The following is a 17766-nucleotide window of genomic DNA, read 5'->3' as shown; positions in this document are numbered from 1 at the left end:
GTGCTAAAGCCTGAGGAAAACCCGCGGCGGGGCTCCCGGGAAGCCGCGCTCCTCCGAGTTCTAGAAGCTGCTCCTCGCCGCGGGAGTCTCCACAGGAGCGCCCGCCTCAGCTAACGGTCGGCACGCGCCCGCCCCTCAGGTAACGGTCGGCACGCGCTCACCCTAACGGCCGCGCCGCGCGCCCCTCCCTCTCGCTCAGGCGCGTGCGCCGGAGGGGGCGGGGCCTTCACCCGGCGGCGCGTCGGATTCGAACGGCCGTGCCGGGCGGGCGGGGAGGAGCGGGGCGGCATGGCGGGCTCGGCGGCCTTGCTCCGCCGGTGCCCGCTGCTGCTGCCTCAGAACCGGGAGGGGACGGCCTACGAGGGCTTCGTCACCGCGCAGGTACCGGGGCTTGGCCGGCGGCCGTGACTGCGCGTCAGCTTCCCCCCCCCCCCCGCCTCCGCCAGGGCCTGCGCCCGCGGGCAGCCCCGTCACCGGGTCTGTGTGAGGGGGGAGCGCTTCCCGCCTCGCCGGGGCCGGCGGCTTCCCGGGCGAGCGGGGAGCCGCCGGGTTTGTGAGGCAGGAGATGCCGGGGGGAGCGTAGCGGGGCCCCTCAGCTTGCCGTGCCTTCCCGCGCCCGGTTCCCTGCCGTCAGGGTGCTGCGGGGAGGCGCCCACGTCGCCATCCCGCGGGTCTGCACTCCTTGTGCCCGCCGAACTGCTCTTCTTCTGGCGGCGCGGTCTCGCTGGTGGCTTGTAGGCTGGATTTGTTGTGCTGGCAAATGTTTTTTTTGGGGGGGCAGATTCAATGTGCCTGCACTCTTGGCCTAGGGTGAAGGCTGAGGCAAGTGACTAATTGTGGGTGTTTTCCTTTCACTTACCGTGTTTGTCAGGTTTCAGTTTAAGTCGCTACATCGTCTCTGAGGATCTGGTAAGTTGCAGTGCAGGGAGAACAACAGCACCTAAGACAGCTTGAGAGTGGATGCTCTTGAGCCAACTTTGCCATCAGAGGCAGCATGCAGTGATGCTACCGCCATGGCTCATTAAAATATCATACATGTGCGTGCACACAGACCACAGAAACAGCTCTTAACAGGCGTATTTTCATCTAGAAATAGTGTGGGATTATCTTCCTATAAAAATAAGTAAAAGACATGGGCTGTGTCACACTAGCATTTTCAAAAATATAGTTTTGCAGTCAAAATTCAGGAAGGTTTTTAGTGACTCTTGTATTCAGCTTTCACAAGACGTTTGCAAGCGTGTGTTTTTATTTGCATTACTGTAACAGCTGCAACTTTTGAAATGCTCTGTGTGTTAGAATGCATCCTGACGTGAAGATTAAGATGTGAGTGTGAGCGTCTGTTCTCAGATGTGATTTTTTGATTAGAGCTAAGGCCATAACATAGCGAAGTCTGAGGTTATGTGCTTAATTTAAGAATACAGTAAGCATCAGCTTTGGAGAAGTTTGGAAGCAACTGATGTGCCAACGGGCTATATTCAGCTCTGAAACAGGTATCTTGTTTTTGCATGTGAGCATCACAGAAACACTGAGGTTGAAAGGAACCTCTGGAGGACCTCTAGCAGGGTCAGCCGGAGCAGGTTGCTCAAGACCATGTCCAGTCAGGTTTCGAATATCTCCAAGCATGCAGACTGCGCAACCTCTTGGGTAGCCTGTTCCAGTGTTTGACCACCCTCACTGTTACTGAGGGTTTTTTTCGTTGCATTTAGGTGAAATTTCCTGTATTTCAACTTGTACCCATTGCCTCTTATCCTGTCAGTGTGTGTCACTACACCTTTAGTCCTCCTCCATCAGATATTTGTACATGCTGGCAAGATTCCCCCCGAGCCTTCTTTTCTCCAGCCCAACCAGTCCCAGCTCCCTCGGTCTCTGCTCATATGAGACATGCTTCAAGCTCTTAATTGCCTTCATAGCTCTTCACTGGACTAACTCCAGTATGTCCATGCCTTCCTTGTACTGGGGACCCAGTACTCCAGGTGTACCTCACCAGTGCTGACCAGAGGGGAAGGATCACCACCCTCAACCTGTTGGAAATGCTCTGCCTGATCCAGCACACGAGGCTGTTGGCCTTCTTTGCTGCAAGGGCGCGTTGCTGGCTCAGGGTCAACTTCATGTCCCCGAGGACCACCAGGTCCTTTTCTGCAGAGTTGCTCTCTGGCTGATCAGCCGCCAGTGTGTGCTGGTGCATGGGGTGAATCCTCTCCCAGCGCAGGACTTTGCGCTTTCCTTTCTTAAGTTCATGAGGTTCCTGTCAGCCCGTTTCCTCAGCCTGTTGAGGTCCCTCTGAATGGCAGCACAATCACAGGGTCTATCAACCACTCCTCCCAGTTTTGTATCCTCTGCCAACTTGCTGAACAAGGGTGCGTCCTGTCCCATCATCCAGGTCACTAACGAAGGTCAAATAGCGTCAGCCCCAGGACTGACCCATGGCATGCACCAGTAGTCAGGGGCCTCCGACTGGCCTTTGTCCTGCTGATCACAACCCTATCAGCCCAGCAGTTCTGCATGTTTTCAGTCCACTGTCAGCTTTTCTAGTTCATCCTTCTTCAGTTTGTCTATGAGGATGTTATGGGAAACTATATTAAAAGCCTTTCTGAAATGGACGTAAAGCATCCACTGTATCGGTCATCTAATCACAGGAGGAAATTTGGGGTTGTTCTTAACTTCCTGCTGAAGAAATCTCAAATTTGTGGACATAATTCAAGGTATGCTGAGCTGGAACAGAGTCTGGAATAAAAGTTTTGAGATGAGTTAGCTGCCCTCTTCGCTTCAGGGAGGAGTTAAACCTACTCACAAACCTTCTTTATTTCAGTTTTGTTTTGATCGTCCCATAAGAAATCAGAGGGAGGATCACAAATCAGGACAATTACTGAAAATGCAAGTAGGTGGCATTTAGGAACTGCCCCATGTGGATTGCACTAACAGGAGAAAAAATTACATTCCTGTACTTGGGACTGTTTTTGTTTACAGTTTCTAAAATCTTGCTGAAATATGTTGTGGATCAGTGCCCAAGTTCCTTCTTAGTGTAGTACTTTTATGATAAGAGTCTGTTTTGACTTTTACTTGAGTTGAAGACAGACTTTCATGTACTTCAGCATGACTTGGATTAAATTATATTTATTGGGTTTGTCCAGATTTGTATAATGGTTCTTTTTCTTGTAAAAAGTGTTATTTTTGCTTTATGAAATGTGATGCACTGAAGAGTTTTTACTGAATACGGCGAGTTAGAGGTCAACAGTATTTCAACTTCAGAATTAAAATCGGCATTATTTGTACATGTTACTCATGCAGCTTTTTTTTCCTAAATAAAGAAATTCTGAAAAATATTCCTGAAAGTCAGATAAGACGAACTTTCTTTCTTAACAGCTGATCTTATGCGGGATGCTTCCCACAAGTGTCTAACTATTTTTCTTTGCAAACCTTCCTATTAACTAAATGTTTATTTTCAAGGGTAGAGACTTTCACATCAGGATACTGTTACCAATGGATTTGCAACTGAAAAATGCAAGGTAAGATAGTTTTATGAAAGCAGTTTGTAAATGTATGTAACAAAAGTTTATTTTGATAAAAGCAATGATGGGTATGCATATGAGTTATTATTTTTTCCCAATATCAGTGTTGGTAATTAATTCTTATTGGTTTCAACTTAACCTTGCGACAAAAGTGTACAGCATCAGTGTTAATAAACACTGACAATAAACATTGCCTATATCAAAATATTTTGTTGTTAATTAACTTTGAAGCCTGTTGTAATTAATTGGTTGTATTTATATATAAATCAGTGTACTTGGAAAAAAATGTTCATTTAAATCGGATTATTTATATAGTACCATTTGGGAAACAGAAAATTCAGTGCAAAGTTGTAAATTTAAGCAGTTATATACTTGAAGTTAAAAAAGCTGTGCTCACCATCATTTTTCTCTTTCCTGCTCATACGTATTAATTTGGATTGCCCAACTTTTCTTTAAAAGCTCTGTTCTTACTACTGTGAGTGTTTGTCATAGTAATATGCGTGTGTGAATTGTGTGTGTGCACACGTGCACGGATTAGTCTTTAACATTGTATTCCATACTTCTGCCTAGGCCAGCCTGCTCTGAACTGTGAACAGATGTAGTCGATAGGTTTATTACATTCTAGGTTGGATACGCATTGTAGGTAACTTTGACATTTTCAGGATATCATTTTTAAATATTGGTATCTTTTATGAAGTCATATTAGCCTGCAAGAATTATGTTGTTGTTTTCAGCAAAGAACACAGGCTTTCGTAGGTAAATGCTTAATTTTTAATGGGCTTTGGGATAGTGACATTTGAAAGTTTTAAATAACTTTGAATATGAAAACTCAAAGAAATTTTGAAGTATTGTTTACTTCCTTTAGTTTTTTGAAGAACAACTTTTATGTTGTTGTGTAGCAGACATTCTGATCTCTTCTAAAAATCATGTACTGTGAATTTAAAATTTATACAAAATACTGTTTGTCTAGGATAGAGTGTAGCTGGCACCTAAAGAAGATACTGCATGGATATCGGCATATTTTAAAGCAGGTATACAGATGCTAAAACCATTTCTGTTAAATGTATGCTTGTAATAATTCTGAAAAGCTTATACTCACGCACCTATTCTAAAAGTGTTAAAGAACTCTCCTTTTATTCTATAGCCAACTTTTATTTTTAAATGCTTGAGGATTTGCAGGTCAATCTAAAGAGAGATGGATAGAATTTAGTAAATACTTATTTTTATTCAAGCTTTATTTTTTGAAGATTGAGATAGAATGGTTTTTGATAAATGGCTGCTGACATTTCTCTGGAATTTTTTTTTAATGTCTCAATTAGAAACAGATTTTGTTTTTCCTTTTTTATATATTTATTTTTTACAAACTGTTCATAATGCAAAGAAGAGGATTCACATTAATTGTTGATAGATCTAGCTCATTCTGTGTTGTAGACAGTCAGGGAATCTAAGTTAAACCTTCCTATCCAGAAGCAGCTTTGGAGCAAGGATACAACAGCTCTGCAGTCATGAACAACATTTCATTTCTGAGAAGGCATCTTTGCCACGTGTGCTAGGTAGGACACTGTATCTCATGGACTGCGTACCCCTTTGTAGAACAAGGGTTGTGAGCTAGGAGTAACCAAAGATACAGAGCCGAGGAAACTGAAGTGTAAGTATGTGCCGCAGCTGAAGATACACAGGGATCCTTAATCATGCACAGCATCTAAAAGCAGGCGAGTCTGGAGAGTTCCTAAAGAAAATGTAACCAACTAAGAAACATTTTTGAGTGATTCTAAAGCTTCTGTTCTTGTTGGTGAAGACTAAAGTCTTCATAAATGTCTTCATAAACACATAAAGTGTAAAGTCTTCATAAATATATAGAAGTGTAATGTGACATGATGTGACGAAGGTGACGGTTAATTTTCAGTAGTTTCCTGTGCTCTGGGAGGTTTGTTCTGTAATTGAAATATTTAAACATGTGGTATATGGTTGGGGTTTTTTATGTTAGTTGGTTTGACAATACTAGAAAAATAGATAGTTAAACTGAAATTGTTTACCACTAAAAGTTATGAGTTGAAGAAAATGAACTGATACTGCATTCTCTCCAGAGGTTGCATAGCTGTCCAGATCTTGTCAGTTTTATGGTGGAGCTGAAAACTATTTTGGTAAGTGACAGAATATATATGTGGGAGATGGGATGTTCTTATAGCTTTGGTTTTCGCTTTCAGTTTTTTACAGTTTACTGTTTGATAGATGGATTTATGTTTGGGTTTTTTTTTTTAAGAAGAGGTGATTTTGTATGTATGCTGTTGATGTAATATTTGTATAAATATCCTTTAGGATTTTAAGTAAGTGACTGTACTCTTTGGAAATTGGAGAGTTACAGAAAAACTAAAATCCCGGCAAGGGTTCTCAGTGTAGCGCCATCCTCTTTACAACGATTTTCTTGGAATTCCTGGTGTTGTCCAGATGGTAAAGAAGGATTATAGTCATACAAAGGATTATACAGTCAGTGGATTGCTGAAGGTGCTTTCACCTGTGTGACAGCTTGACCAATAAATGCAGAAAGCCTTTTTTCATAGTTCAGAGACTGCTGGGGGTTTTTTTGTTTGTTTGTTTGTTTTAACTTTTTCTGGTCTGGGATTGAAGAGGAGCAAAGTCTTTAGTTAACAACATGAAACTGACAATTTCTTGTCTGTTACTAAAACATTATTGAATGAGCATTCTTGGCAAAGAATACTTGTGTACAACCTACTTGACTTAGAAACAAACCAAGGTAAGTATTCTTCAAAACAACAACAAAAATACCCTCCTGGAATTATACTCCTGGTCTATGCCGGGAGTGCCTTTCCTCAGTATTGGTTCAATCCCTGCCAAACTGGATTACACTAAACCAGGCAAAGGTGCTTGGAATAGGACTGAATGTCTACATATGGCTATTTTGGAATATTTCACAATAGTTATTCCAATCTATTTGCCTAGATACACAAGCACCCAGAAGATGAGAATGTAATGAAAGTATGATTCATTCAAAATAATAAAACAGTGATCCTCAGTGCAGACAGTAAAAACAACAGAAGACACTGCCGGAGAACTGGGCAGAAATGATTGTTATACTGATTTTTATTAATAATAATTTTATTATTTCTTTTATTTAAATTTATTTTAAATTATTAATAATTTTATTATAAATTTCTTTAATTTATTTATTTGTCCTGTAAGCATGATTTTAACTTAAGTACAGTTTTAAAGAACAAGTAGCATAACACAAACATGGAACATATGGTTTGGGTTTGTTTTTCTCTGTAACGTGGCATTACCTTTTTGATAAAAAATTCTTTTTGAGGCATTATGACATACTTGATAGGTATCTGGACCAAAACTTACTCTTTGGGACCCTATGATGTTAAAACTGAGAAACTGATTTTTTTATTTTTTTATTGCTATTTAAAGTTGTATATAGCTACTTAAAAATAATACAGGGGATTTCATATATGTGTTGTCTTTTGTGGCTGTGGAACCCAGGAGACAGCTGTGGGCTTAATAGAACCTTCTTTTGAAATGTTCTTTCAGTCAAGATGCTTGACTTCAAATTTATTAGCTGAAAAAGAGGCACAATTGATATTTGCATCTGAAGACTATGTTGTCAACATCTGTGGGTTTTTTTTTAAATTGCAGATGTTTTCATTACCAGTATCTGAAGTAATTTACCAAACAGCTTCTTTGTCTGCTTTAGCTGGAGGCTATAACAAAACAAATGCAGTGTACAGTTAATTTTACATAGGCTTAGTATTTTTGAATGAATTGCAAAAATCACATGACTAAATAGATGCAAAAATATTGAAATCTCTCTTAATGATGTTTTTAATGTTCTTTTAAACAGGAAATTGCTTTAAAGAATACACAAGACCTGCATATACCACGACCGCCAGAATACTACTCCTGCCTTGTCAGAGATCTAGAAATATTGGGTTGGAATAAGTATGTATGTTTTATTTCTTAACAGACATTATCTTTAGAGTATCTGTTCTTCTTTTTTATTTTTGAGTGGAACATATCAAATGTACTTTTCTGTTAATTTATCCTGTTCAGAAACTGGTTTTGCTTTAAAAATTCTGTTGTTTTGTTTTTAATTAAAAAAAAAAAAAGAAAAAGAAAAAAAAGAAAAAAAAACCCAAACCACAACAAAAAAACCACAACAAAAAACCCCCACAAAACCAAACAACAAACCTGTATCAACTGTGAAGGTATATTTTCAGTCTCAAATAACTGAGCTGAAAGGTGAGATGCTACTACTAAGAAATCAATTCTTCTTTGACCTATAAACTATTGGCATAGTAAACGTATTTAATACAGCTTTTATAGTTCTCCTTTTTCTTCCTTTTTTTCCCTACTTTGTACAGCTTTTTTTGACTATTCCCATATGCTATGGTTGATCATCGTGTACCTTTATGCTTTCATAAAAACAGTTCTTCCATTTTTTAGAACTATTTTTAAAGAACAGTTCTGTCTTGCTTTCCATAGCACAAGGATCTCCTTAGACAAAGGAATAACATAGTTAATCCACAAAAAGGTAAATCCACAAAAAAAAAAAGTCAGTAGAGGGGAGAATTTGGAAAGCTGTAAATCCAGAACTTCAAAACAGCCAGCTCTTTGTGACACCCACAGAGAAACTTATATATGTTTTTTGCTACCCAGATGGGTTTGAGCAGAGATGAGGGCTATTGAAAAGCATTCCTTAGCCTCCAAAAACTGTGCAAGCAGACCATGTTTGGAGGAGCAGGGGGGGCATTTCCAAGTGGGGAAAAAGGTTGGTTATTGCACAAGGAGAGTATGAACTGCGTCCCTTGAGGATGGAGGCTCAGTGCACCCAAGGACATGGTTTCATGTATATGCTGTACTATAAATTGGGTATCTGTGGAACAAGAAGTGACAGTTCAGGTCATCTTCTGGGGGAAGGAGAACTAGAAGTGAATTTTTTCACCCCAACTAAAATGCTTGCTTTAATACCATGGGAAAGAATGTCACATTAGGAAAGGATATTTGACTTTGTTGAGGAATGAAATGTACACATAGCTGCCTCTGGGTGCCTTCTCATTAGGTCTTGAATGAGTGCAAACAGATTATATTATTCACAGTCCCATATACTCTCAAATGAGCTCATAGAGCAAATTTAGTTTCATCCTCCTACAGAGGAAAACAAGGTTGTTCTCCTCATGCCTCCTATAGAAACCTGAAGGAACACGCAGTTGTGCTCAAGTACCCAAGGTCCATGTGGAAGTTTTTCAGAAATCTGCAAAGCTTCCTGTTTTGCAGACTTTTACTTGAAAGGCTTTAACTGCCATCACATCTGCCACCGCTGGCAAGTTCTCCGATACTAGTCTTCTACTCCTTCAGCAGAGAGCCTAGGATGGACTGATTTCTGTCCTTTCCCCTAGAACCTCCAGGAGACCTCTATAGGGTTGAAGAAGGTAGTTGTTTCTGTGTAGGGAGGCATTAAAGAAATATATTTGAAGGCTGTCTTTAACTAATAATATACAATTAATCTCGCAGTGCCTCCTTTCAAGGGGTTAAGACGAAAGATTTTGTAGGATGTTGAAGTTTTAAATGAGAAGCTAATTTTTAGTTTTGATAAAAGTTGAAAGTTAAAAAAAAAGTCTACATTTGTGGTTTTCAACAAGACAAATCTACTTTTACCTTAGTCTTGGATGGTAAGTTAACTTTAACAAGTGTTTATTTTGCTAAATTAAATGAAGAAGCCTTGGGTTTAAGAATAGTTTTGAGTTTTCTTACCTGATTTGTATATAAATAAATCATGTGATTAACATTAAGCAGGAACTTGCTTTGAAGACCCACTTTTATTTAAAGATTTAAAACATCCTTGTTAAATCAGCTGAAGCTTTTTCAGTGATTTCCATTATTAAGTATGTAGTTGTGCCAGCTGATGACATACTCTATTCATATTTCTGAGACTCAAGTCTGAGAGTATTAGTTAAAATTTACTAAACACATGGGAAATAAATTTTGAGTCATGCCTGCTCAACCCAAAATGAAAAAAAAACCAAAACACAAAACAAACCCAAAATCCCCTTCAAAAAGCTCATGCTAGCAAAACAGACGCTGACATACAATAAATATACTTTAAAGATATAAATATAGAAAATGTACTATGTTTATAATTTGATATATAAATATAGTATATAGCTAAATATACTAAAAATATACTTTGAAAATACAATTTGGTAGCTTATCTCAAAACTGATATTTCTTCTGACTTGCTGCACATACAAAACATCCGGTGGTTTATTATTAAAAAGCATATCAGTGTTTTATCAGAGAGCATGCTTCTAGGGCAGAATTTGACCTGGTTTCTACGCAAAAATGGTCTTCATGTAGACACACAACTGACGCTGTGCTTTTGTCCAGTGTGGTCATGTAATTCAGTAAACGTACACCTCTTGATTGACTTATGTTACAGATAAGGACTCTCTTTGATTGGGGTTTTATGGTTGGGGAAGTCAATCATTAATCAAAGGACTGTGCTTTACATACAGGATCGTATCTGGTTTACTATGAGTTGGAAGGAGAATAACCTAGAGAGGTGATTTGAAGTATGTTAGTAAGTTACACCTTTAATTTTAGTGTGCTTTTAACAATATAATGAACTGCTAAGAAGGCCTGTTAACCTAGACTGATTTTGAGTTGCAGGTGATGCATATTTGCATGTTAGTTAAAAACATCCTGGTATGGTCTTTCAGCACAAAACTAAGCCTGCATTTAGTACCGGCAGTAAGGATCTATCACTGCTCACACCTTGAGAAGCCTCCAGCTTTATCAGGATTTTTCAGGATTTTCCTATTTATCAGGATTTTTCTTAAAAAAGAACTGGCTTGTTGTGGACCCTAGATTGGCTTTTTCCTAGTGAGTTTTGGGTCATGCTGGAAGCTGACTGCATCCAAATCCAACTGAAAAACGGAAGGATATTTTGTTTGAAAGAGAATCTGAGCAATAGGCTATGGCTCCTTTACCTCTGAAGTGAGTTAAGAAGCTCTCAGGTATGGCACGAATTTAGTGTGTTCTAATGGCTTTTATCTAAGGGGTATGTGAAGTTTCTCAGAAGCAAACTGAAGACATTATCTGCAATGATCTTATACCTCTTTCCTCCTAAACTCCTGAAAGTACGAACAGTTATGAGGATTGCAAATGGGCAGGCTGCTGTGATTAGATATAATCACTTTCTCTGTGACACAGAAAACTTGATTCTTTGACCTAATGTAGGGAGGGTGAATATGCTTTCATATTCAAATACTTGTACACAAAAGTCACAGTTCAAACATTATAAAATTGTGCAAGTTTTTTAACACTAAGTGCTGTCCTAACAGCTGAGGAGCTCACAGGAGGATACTTCTGTCATTTTAAGAACATGGAAAAATACCAGCACAAACTTGATCAGCTGAGGTGGGAGAGAGTACGCATGTACTAGTAGTAAGCTATAGGAAAGGCTCTTCTAATACTGTCTCATAATCTGGCAAGTTGATTCAATGACAATGTCTTGGGAAGCTAAATTATCGACTATAAAACAGTTGTAGGACTCTTATCACCCTCGTGTGGATTCGTAAAGGTTGCTAGTATCTCCTAAGTCCATGGTGTGAGTCATGATCTCTCAAGTCTCGGTGCATTTCTGCTTGATACTTCCCAAGTTTTTTTCATAGAAAGTATCTTGTCTTGCCTTCCCCATTTCCAAGGGAATCCTGCCTTGTCACGTGCTCTCAATCATTTGTGTGTTATGCTGAATTACAGTACTGCAGAGATTTAACTAAGGCTTTCCATCTCGATGGTCATTCCCTTTTTTTCTGTGTGATAAAATGACGGAGCCTACAGAGGAATAAAGGTTTATATAACTGAAATATCACCTATGTAAACAATTCCTTATTTGATTACACAATCATATGAAGAAGTTCATGTGACTTTTACAGTGTTGTCCAACTTTCTCCAGTCCTAGAAACTGACCCTGTCATCTCTTCTTATCCAAAGAATGGTAGAGCGATGTTACAGAGCAGGTAGTAGCCACAAAGCTACCGAGTTCCTTTTTTCGATCTGACATGGAAAATGGAATCCTCCTTCATTCCCCAGAGGCAGTTTACTGTTTTTACATTCTGTTGAGAAGAAGGAAGGCTAGCTGTGGATTTTCATTCTGGGCATTCTTCAACCCTGTGTGCCCCTTGTCTGAGGAGTTTTTTATTCCTTGGTGTTCCTGTTTGTGAAAAAGTTGGAAGGGAAGAGAACATTTTTACTAGAGAACCTCTGTGGTTTGTAATGAATAATACTTAAAAGGTGTCGCGTTGCTTAGGTTGAATAGTTGTCTTCTACTAGCGGCTAGTTGCTGAAGTCAAAATTAAATAAAAGTCATGAGACTTAATAATTTCCAGATTGGTCTGGATTGTAGTGGTGCTTCATAGCGGTGAAGATCTACATTTTATTATAGTTTTTTTTCTCTTGTCTCCGAGCTCAGTGAAAATCACATTTTAAACTGGTTTTAAAACATACTTTAACTGAATTCTAAAACTAAAAATATGTTAAAAATTAAATAACGGACAGAACTTGACAATCATTTTATGATGTATCCCTCTATACCTAATTAAACAGGTAGCCAATATTGGTGCTCTTAGCACCTTTCCCAAATGCTTTTTTTTTTTTTTAAAGTTTGTCTAATTTACACTGTCAATAAAACTGAATGTGAAGGTTCTTTACAAATATGATTGAACATAACCATATTGTCACTATATTTTTAATATAATGATGTGCGTATATTTATATTTTAAATATATAAATGGGTGCACATATGTAGATATGTTTATTTTAGAGGCTGTCAGATTTTTAAACTAATTGCAAAAGTACTGAACCCTTAAGGATTTCAGAAATAGATTTTAAGATATGTACGTCCATTGCTATCTAAGAAATAAAAATAATTTTTTAATCTCGTTCCCTCCCACCCAATATAGAGTAAGGAATTGCAAAAATGTTTGATTTTGAACTAAAAAAATCCATACCTGTCTGGCATTTCAAGACTGAAGTGGTCCAAACAAGATGACTGTCAGAACAGGTAATTTTAAATCATGAACACCTTGACAGCATCCCTTTAATTTTTCTGTTCTCTTTTGCTGTCTAACCTCACAGTGCATTGATGAAGGCACCAGTTGTGCTTTGTTTTGGACACTGCTGTACCTTTTATTGCAGTAACCATTCTATGCCTTAGCTGCTGGTTTAGGATTTCCCCACCCCAGGCGACAGTAGATGGAGGGGTGGCATATAGATAGTTTCTTATCTTTATAAAACCTTGTGATATAATTTTGAGGTAAAGTTGGAACAAAGTGGGAGTAATGATTTTTTTCCAATTAGAGGAAGAATGCTCTAGTGCTTTCTAAATAAATTGAGTTTAATTGACTACAGTTGAGTTACACTTTTATCAAGACTTGTATTCTTTCAACTGTTGTGGAGAAAAGGAGTGTGAACATACTCCCAGGCATCTGTAGGACTATTTAATATTGCATTAAAGTTAATCAGCATTAAACATGAAATAATTTATCTCTTTCCCTACTTACTACCACTACTGCTTTTTCCATCTGTATTTTCCAGTTCCCTCATACTGAGGTTATGTCATTTATGTAGATCATTTTCTTTTTGTCTTTTCACTTCCTTCCCAGGAATGTGCACGCCCTTTGGTGTATGTCTACTTCTTGTACAACTTCTTGTACAACAGGCTTCTACAACTCTGTTGCCAGTTTTACTTGAAAGAGAACCATTTTTCCCAGCATGCTGGTTCAAGTGACTGGGCTAGTATGCAATGGTTTAAAAAAAGAAAATGTTACTTAGGCCAGCAAGCAGATGCTTTCTTTGAACCCTGATAGGCCTTTCCATCAGTCTAGGTGATAAGTTGTACAACAATCTTGGACTGCTTTTTATCTTTACACCCGAATGACATAGTAAAAATGCCAAAATATCCACACGCCCAGTTCACTGGTAAATATATGGAGAAGTCTGAACCTTTCTGGCAGTTGTTGACGCTACTCAGCAGAACGTATTTCTAGAGAACAATGTATTTTACAATTGTATTCGTCTTCATTGTTGTGGGAAGCACAACTCAGTGACATCTTAAGCAAAGAGTAGGTGATTATGTCAGAAGTTTTAAAACTTATTTACATTTAGTATGTGCTTGCTACTTGTTTGGATGCATGTATACTGTGTAAAACTGTCATGAAACGAAGGGAAATAATCATAAATAACTCATTTTGTACCTGTTTGGGTACTGCTTTCTGCAGAAAATCAATTTCAGAATATGAACCAATATCCCCTGAATTTTCCACAATAATAGTACTGATAATAAAAGAGAACTTCATTGAAGAGAAAAGCAAATCAAGAGCATAAAAGTCTCATACAGTAAGAAACTGCAGAAATGGATCAAAGATTTGACAGGAAGTTTAATGTGTACATAAGTAGAGGCTGACAGGAACATGCTGTGTGTGTCAAAGGTTCCAGTGATGGAAAACTGAAACACAGTGCTCACTGACCACAGCATGAGCCTTGACACACATTGTAAATAACCCAAAGATATATGACTGCATTAAGCAGCAGACTGGTGTATTAACAGCAGTAAATCTAGAACGGCAGAAATGGTTGGCGTATAGGACTTCCTCTGCTCAATATTTGTAACAGACTAATAAGAGTATTGCAGGCATTTCAAACTTCTTACAATGCTGTTAGAGTTTTCTTTTCTCTTTCAGAGTCGCACATGTGGATACCGCTCTTACCACAATCAAGCTAAAAGCTGAAGACTCCTGTGGTCGACAGCATCTCATCACTCTGAAGTTAAACGCAAAGGTGAATTTATGTGGGAGAACATATTTTAAGGCTTCCTTGAAATAAATGGATTTTTCTTAATTCATAAAGATTTTACGGATTTGGTTTGTTTGTTAGTATGTCTGTTCTGCAAGATAACAGTGGGGTTTTTTTGAGAATTTTTTTAATACAAAGTAGAGTTTTCAGACTTGAACTGTGTTTAAAATTAATATTACATTATGGTTATCTGTAAGAATCTTTTCATGTGAAACTGTGCATCACATGAAAAATACTTTATGATATTGCGATTGTTTTACTGGATTACAGACAAAGCCGTCTGGGAGACTTTCATTCATTATCACTCCATCCAGAGACTATGCATATAACAAGAATCAGAGGATGTTGGGTTTCTTCTTTAGCAAGGCTAACTGTTAAAGCTATAGATGCAAAGATTTATGAAAAACAGACTACAGAACTGAGTTCCTTATGTTAAAAAAAATATTTCTTTTTAGTCTAAATAATTGGCTGATTTTGACAGTGCTTGCAAAGCAAATTCATGGTGTGTGCGGAAGCAGACAAATTTTCATTCTTCCTGGTACTTAGAACCGAACTCAAATCGCAATGTTTCTTCATAGAATTTCTCATTTCAAGACATAAATCTCTTATCAGAAACAATGAATATCCAGGCTGTATGGTGACAATTGTATGGTAATGGCTGTTGTCTTCAGAAAACCAGTCTAGGGGAAAAAGCGGATCCAAAACTGTCTAAAGGTTGTTGTTTGGGACTATGCTTGGTCCATCATCTGCAGTAATAACCTTGAAGGGATGAGGAGCGGGCACGGTATTGTAAGGTTAAGTTTCACCTTCACAGATATCCTATGTTCCTTTAAACACCAGGAGTTTTTTTAGTTTTACAGAAGACAAACTTATTTTGCCTTAGAGGGGAAAAAAGAGCCTGTGGAAAAAGTGCTGTTTGGGAATTGAGGTTGGTAAAGTGGATTAAAAAAAAAAAAAAAAAAAGAGTAAAACTATCCTGCATGCACAGAGTAATGAATACATAATTAATTTGCTAGTCAGTCCGTTATTAAATACATGATGGAAAAAATACATCAGGAAGTACAATTATGGTCTATTTAGCTGGCAGGGAGAGTAACCAGCCTGTATTGTCATTGTTTATAACGGAGCTGCTATCCCATACTTAGTATGACAGTAGAAATGAAGTGCAGCCTGTTGCTCCTAAGTTTTTTCTTGATTTTATGGTGACTGAAGTAAAGTATTTTAACTCTTTGGAAGTATAAAAGTGCAGAAAAAACATACAGTGCAATACCCATTTTTACCAAGCAGCCGCCGTGGTCAAACGCTGTTGCACTTTTGCATTGCCTGGTTCTGTTTAGCCTTAACTTGTCACTGTACTGTAAGGGGAAGCGAGATTACCGTTTTCTGTTCTTGTAAAAACTTGTGTATTTTCTTTATAGTAATAAAATATCTGAAGTTGAGACCCTTAAATAGCAGAAGAAAGCACTGGCTAACAACTAAGGATATAGTGTAATAAAGAGGCTAGATTATCCAACTTGTCTGTTGTAACAAGTAATCATCAATTTTTTTTTTTTCTTTTTTTCAAGTGATTGTTATGATGAAGGATCAATTGCTTGTCCTTCTTAAACCATGTCTGGCATTTAAACTTGCCACAAGAGAAAATTTATATGTGAAACGTGGTTTTGGTGACATGGGGATTTGATTTTCCTTTATATACATATCTAATACCTTTGAAAAGGCTTTGCTGAAGTATTTTTTGAAGAGATTTCTTTTAATAACCTGCTTTAATAAAAGTATGCTTATTTTTGTTATGCTGTTTCTTTGATTAAGGTTAGTATGTGAGCCAAACCTCTCCTCCCTAGCATGTATTGCTGGCTCTTGTCTGTATTCTGGCAGATGGGTTTGTTCAGCCTTGTCCTCATGGATGCCATGCAGTGAAATGAGTTTATAAGCCTGCCGACAACGTTTTCAGGAAGAAACTCTTCAATAAGTGATTTAGGAAATTCTTTTTCCTAAGGTTATCGTGTATTGAGATAATCCCCTAAATTCCTTTGCTGTAATTCTTAACGGTTTGGATGTGTTTTGAGGACTTTTCCTTAATGCGTTGTCCAATGTTTCCACCTGTTATCCTTGCCTTAATGTGCTTCGTGTTAGGAACTGTCCTTTCAAAGCACTCGCTCTCTATAAACTGCATTTGTACAGTGTCTGGGAAACTTGGGGCGATCGCCTTAAACCTGGAAGAATTGGGAATGGTCATATCGTAGTTAGGTATGTTAGCCAAATCTTGTGCTACACGATTTTGTTTTTTGTAAATGATGAGGCTTAAACCTTGGAAGAGGATATACTGTTTAAGGCTCCGATTACATTTTGTGAAAGAGTTTTCTGATTTATTTCGGTGAAAATGGCTGTTCCAGAAATCTTTATCCATTCACAATTTAAATAAATGACTAGAGAAGTTTCCTGAAAACAAAGCATGCATCTTTGCAAGTATAAAACCAAATACCTTGGGTTTTATTTATTAGATTTCATTTTGTATTGCATGAGAAGTGGGTTGGGTGCTTGCCATTTCAGATCCCAAGAATTCAAATAGGCCACTGCAAGAATTTGCATGCCGTGTAGTAATCAAGATGCTGTGGTAATTATCTGAATGATTTGGCAAGGGTTATGAAAATACTTTTTCTAGATAAAGTTAGCTGCATGCTCAAAAATACAACATAAATATTTTGTTTAATAATTGCTTAAGTTGTTGTAAGGAATAATAGGATGATTTCTGACATATACATTTGAATGTAACTGTAATAACATATGCTGTCATTGATATGCTCTGGTATAGTATTTTAAAATACTATCTCCTGGGGAGTCACTCAGCTTATTTTACATAGCATTTCACTCTGCAAGGTCTAAAACCATTATGTACATACGTACAGAATCACTGTTGCGTGCTCCTTGGCAATTATCTGGTGCAGAGTACAATATTGTGCTCTTAAAGAAAATTTGACTAAAAACGCAGGGAAAAAGTGCTGTAGGTTTTTTGGTTTGGATTTTTTTTTTTTTTTTTTTTAAGTAATATAAAGTTAGTAGAATCTGTTTGCAAGCACTTGTTCAAAGGCACCCTACAAAAGACTGCATAAAATGAATTTACTTACCAAGAAAGTAAACACATAATTGGCTAGTGCTGCTGGGATTTAAATGAGGGAGTCCTAAAACCAATCCTACAGAAAAATTGCTCTGACTTCGTTTGTTCTAGGCATTGTTTTATACGTTGAAAACAAGTTTATTTCTATGCAAGCATTGAAGTATTTCATGAAAAATAATACCTACAATACAAAAACACTAACACTACAATGCCTGCAATACAAGAACGGTAACACTACAATAAAAGAAACTGTAACAGCTTTTGTGGATA

The 17766-nt window shown here is 38.0% G+C and overlaps 1 protein-coding gene across 1 annotated transcript in view; it reads left to right on the top strand.

The window, feature by feature from the left end:
- Nucleotides 1-288: 288 nt before the first annotated feature.
- Nucleotides 289-17766, top strand: part of FANCL (FA complementation group L) — a gene marked incomplete at both ends in the record, with an annotated part of 31589 nt that continues 14111 nt past the window's right edge. Inside the window, 6 exons of the mRNA XM_082307578.1 lie at nt 289-381; nt 3448-3506; nt 4480-4540; nt 5597-5653; nt 7372-7469; nt 14270-14366. Of these exons, the coding sequence (XP_082163704.1) occupies nt 289-381; nt 3448-3506; nt 4480-4540; nt 5597-5653; nt 7372-7469; nt 14270-14366 (465 nt within the window). The remainder of the gene's footprint in view (nt 382-3447; nt 3507-4479; nt 4541-5596; nt 5654-7371; nt 7470-14269; nt 14367-17766) is intronic.

This window comes from Platalea leucorodia (assembly GCF_965183815.1).
Source record: "Platalea leucorodia genome assembly, chromosome: 3".
Classification (NCBI taxonomy): domain Eukaryota; kingdom Metazoa; phylum Chordata; class Aves; order Pelecaniformes; family Threskiornithidae; genus Platalea; species Platalea leucorodia.
This window is presented reverse-complemented; position numbering and strand designations above follow the sequence as displayed.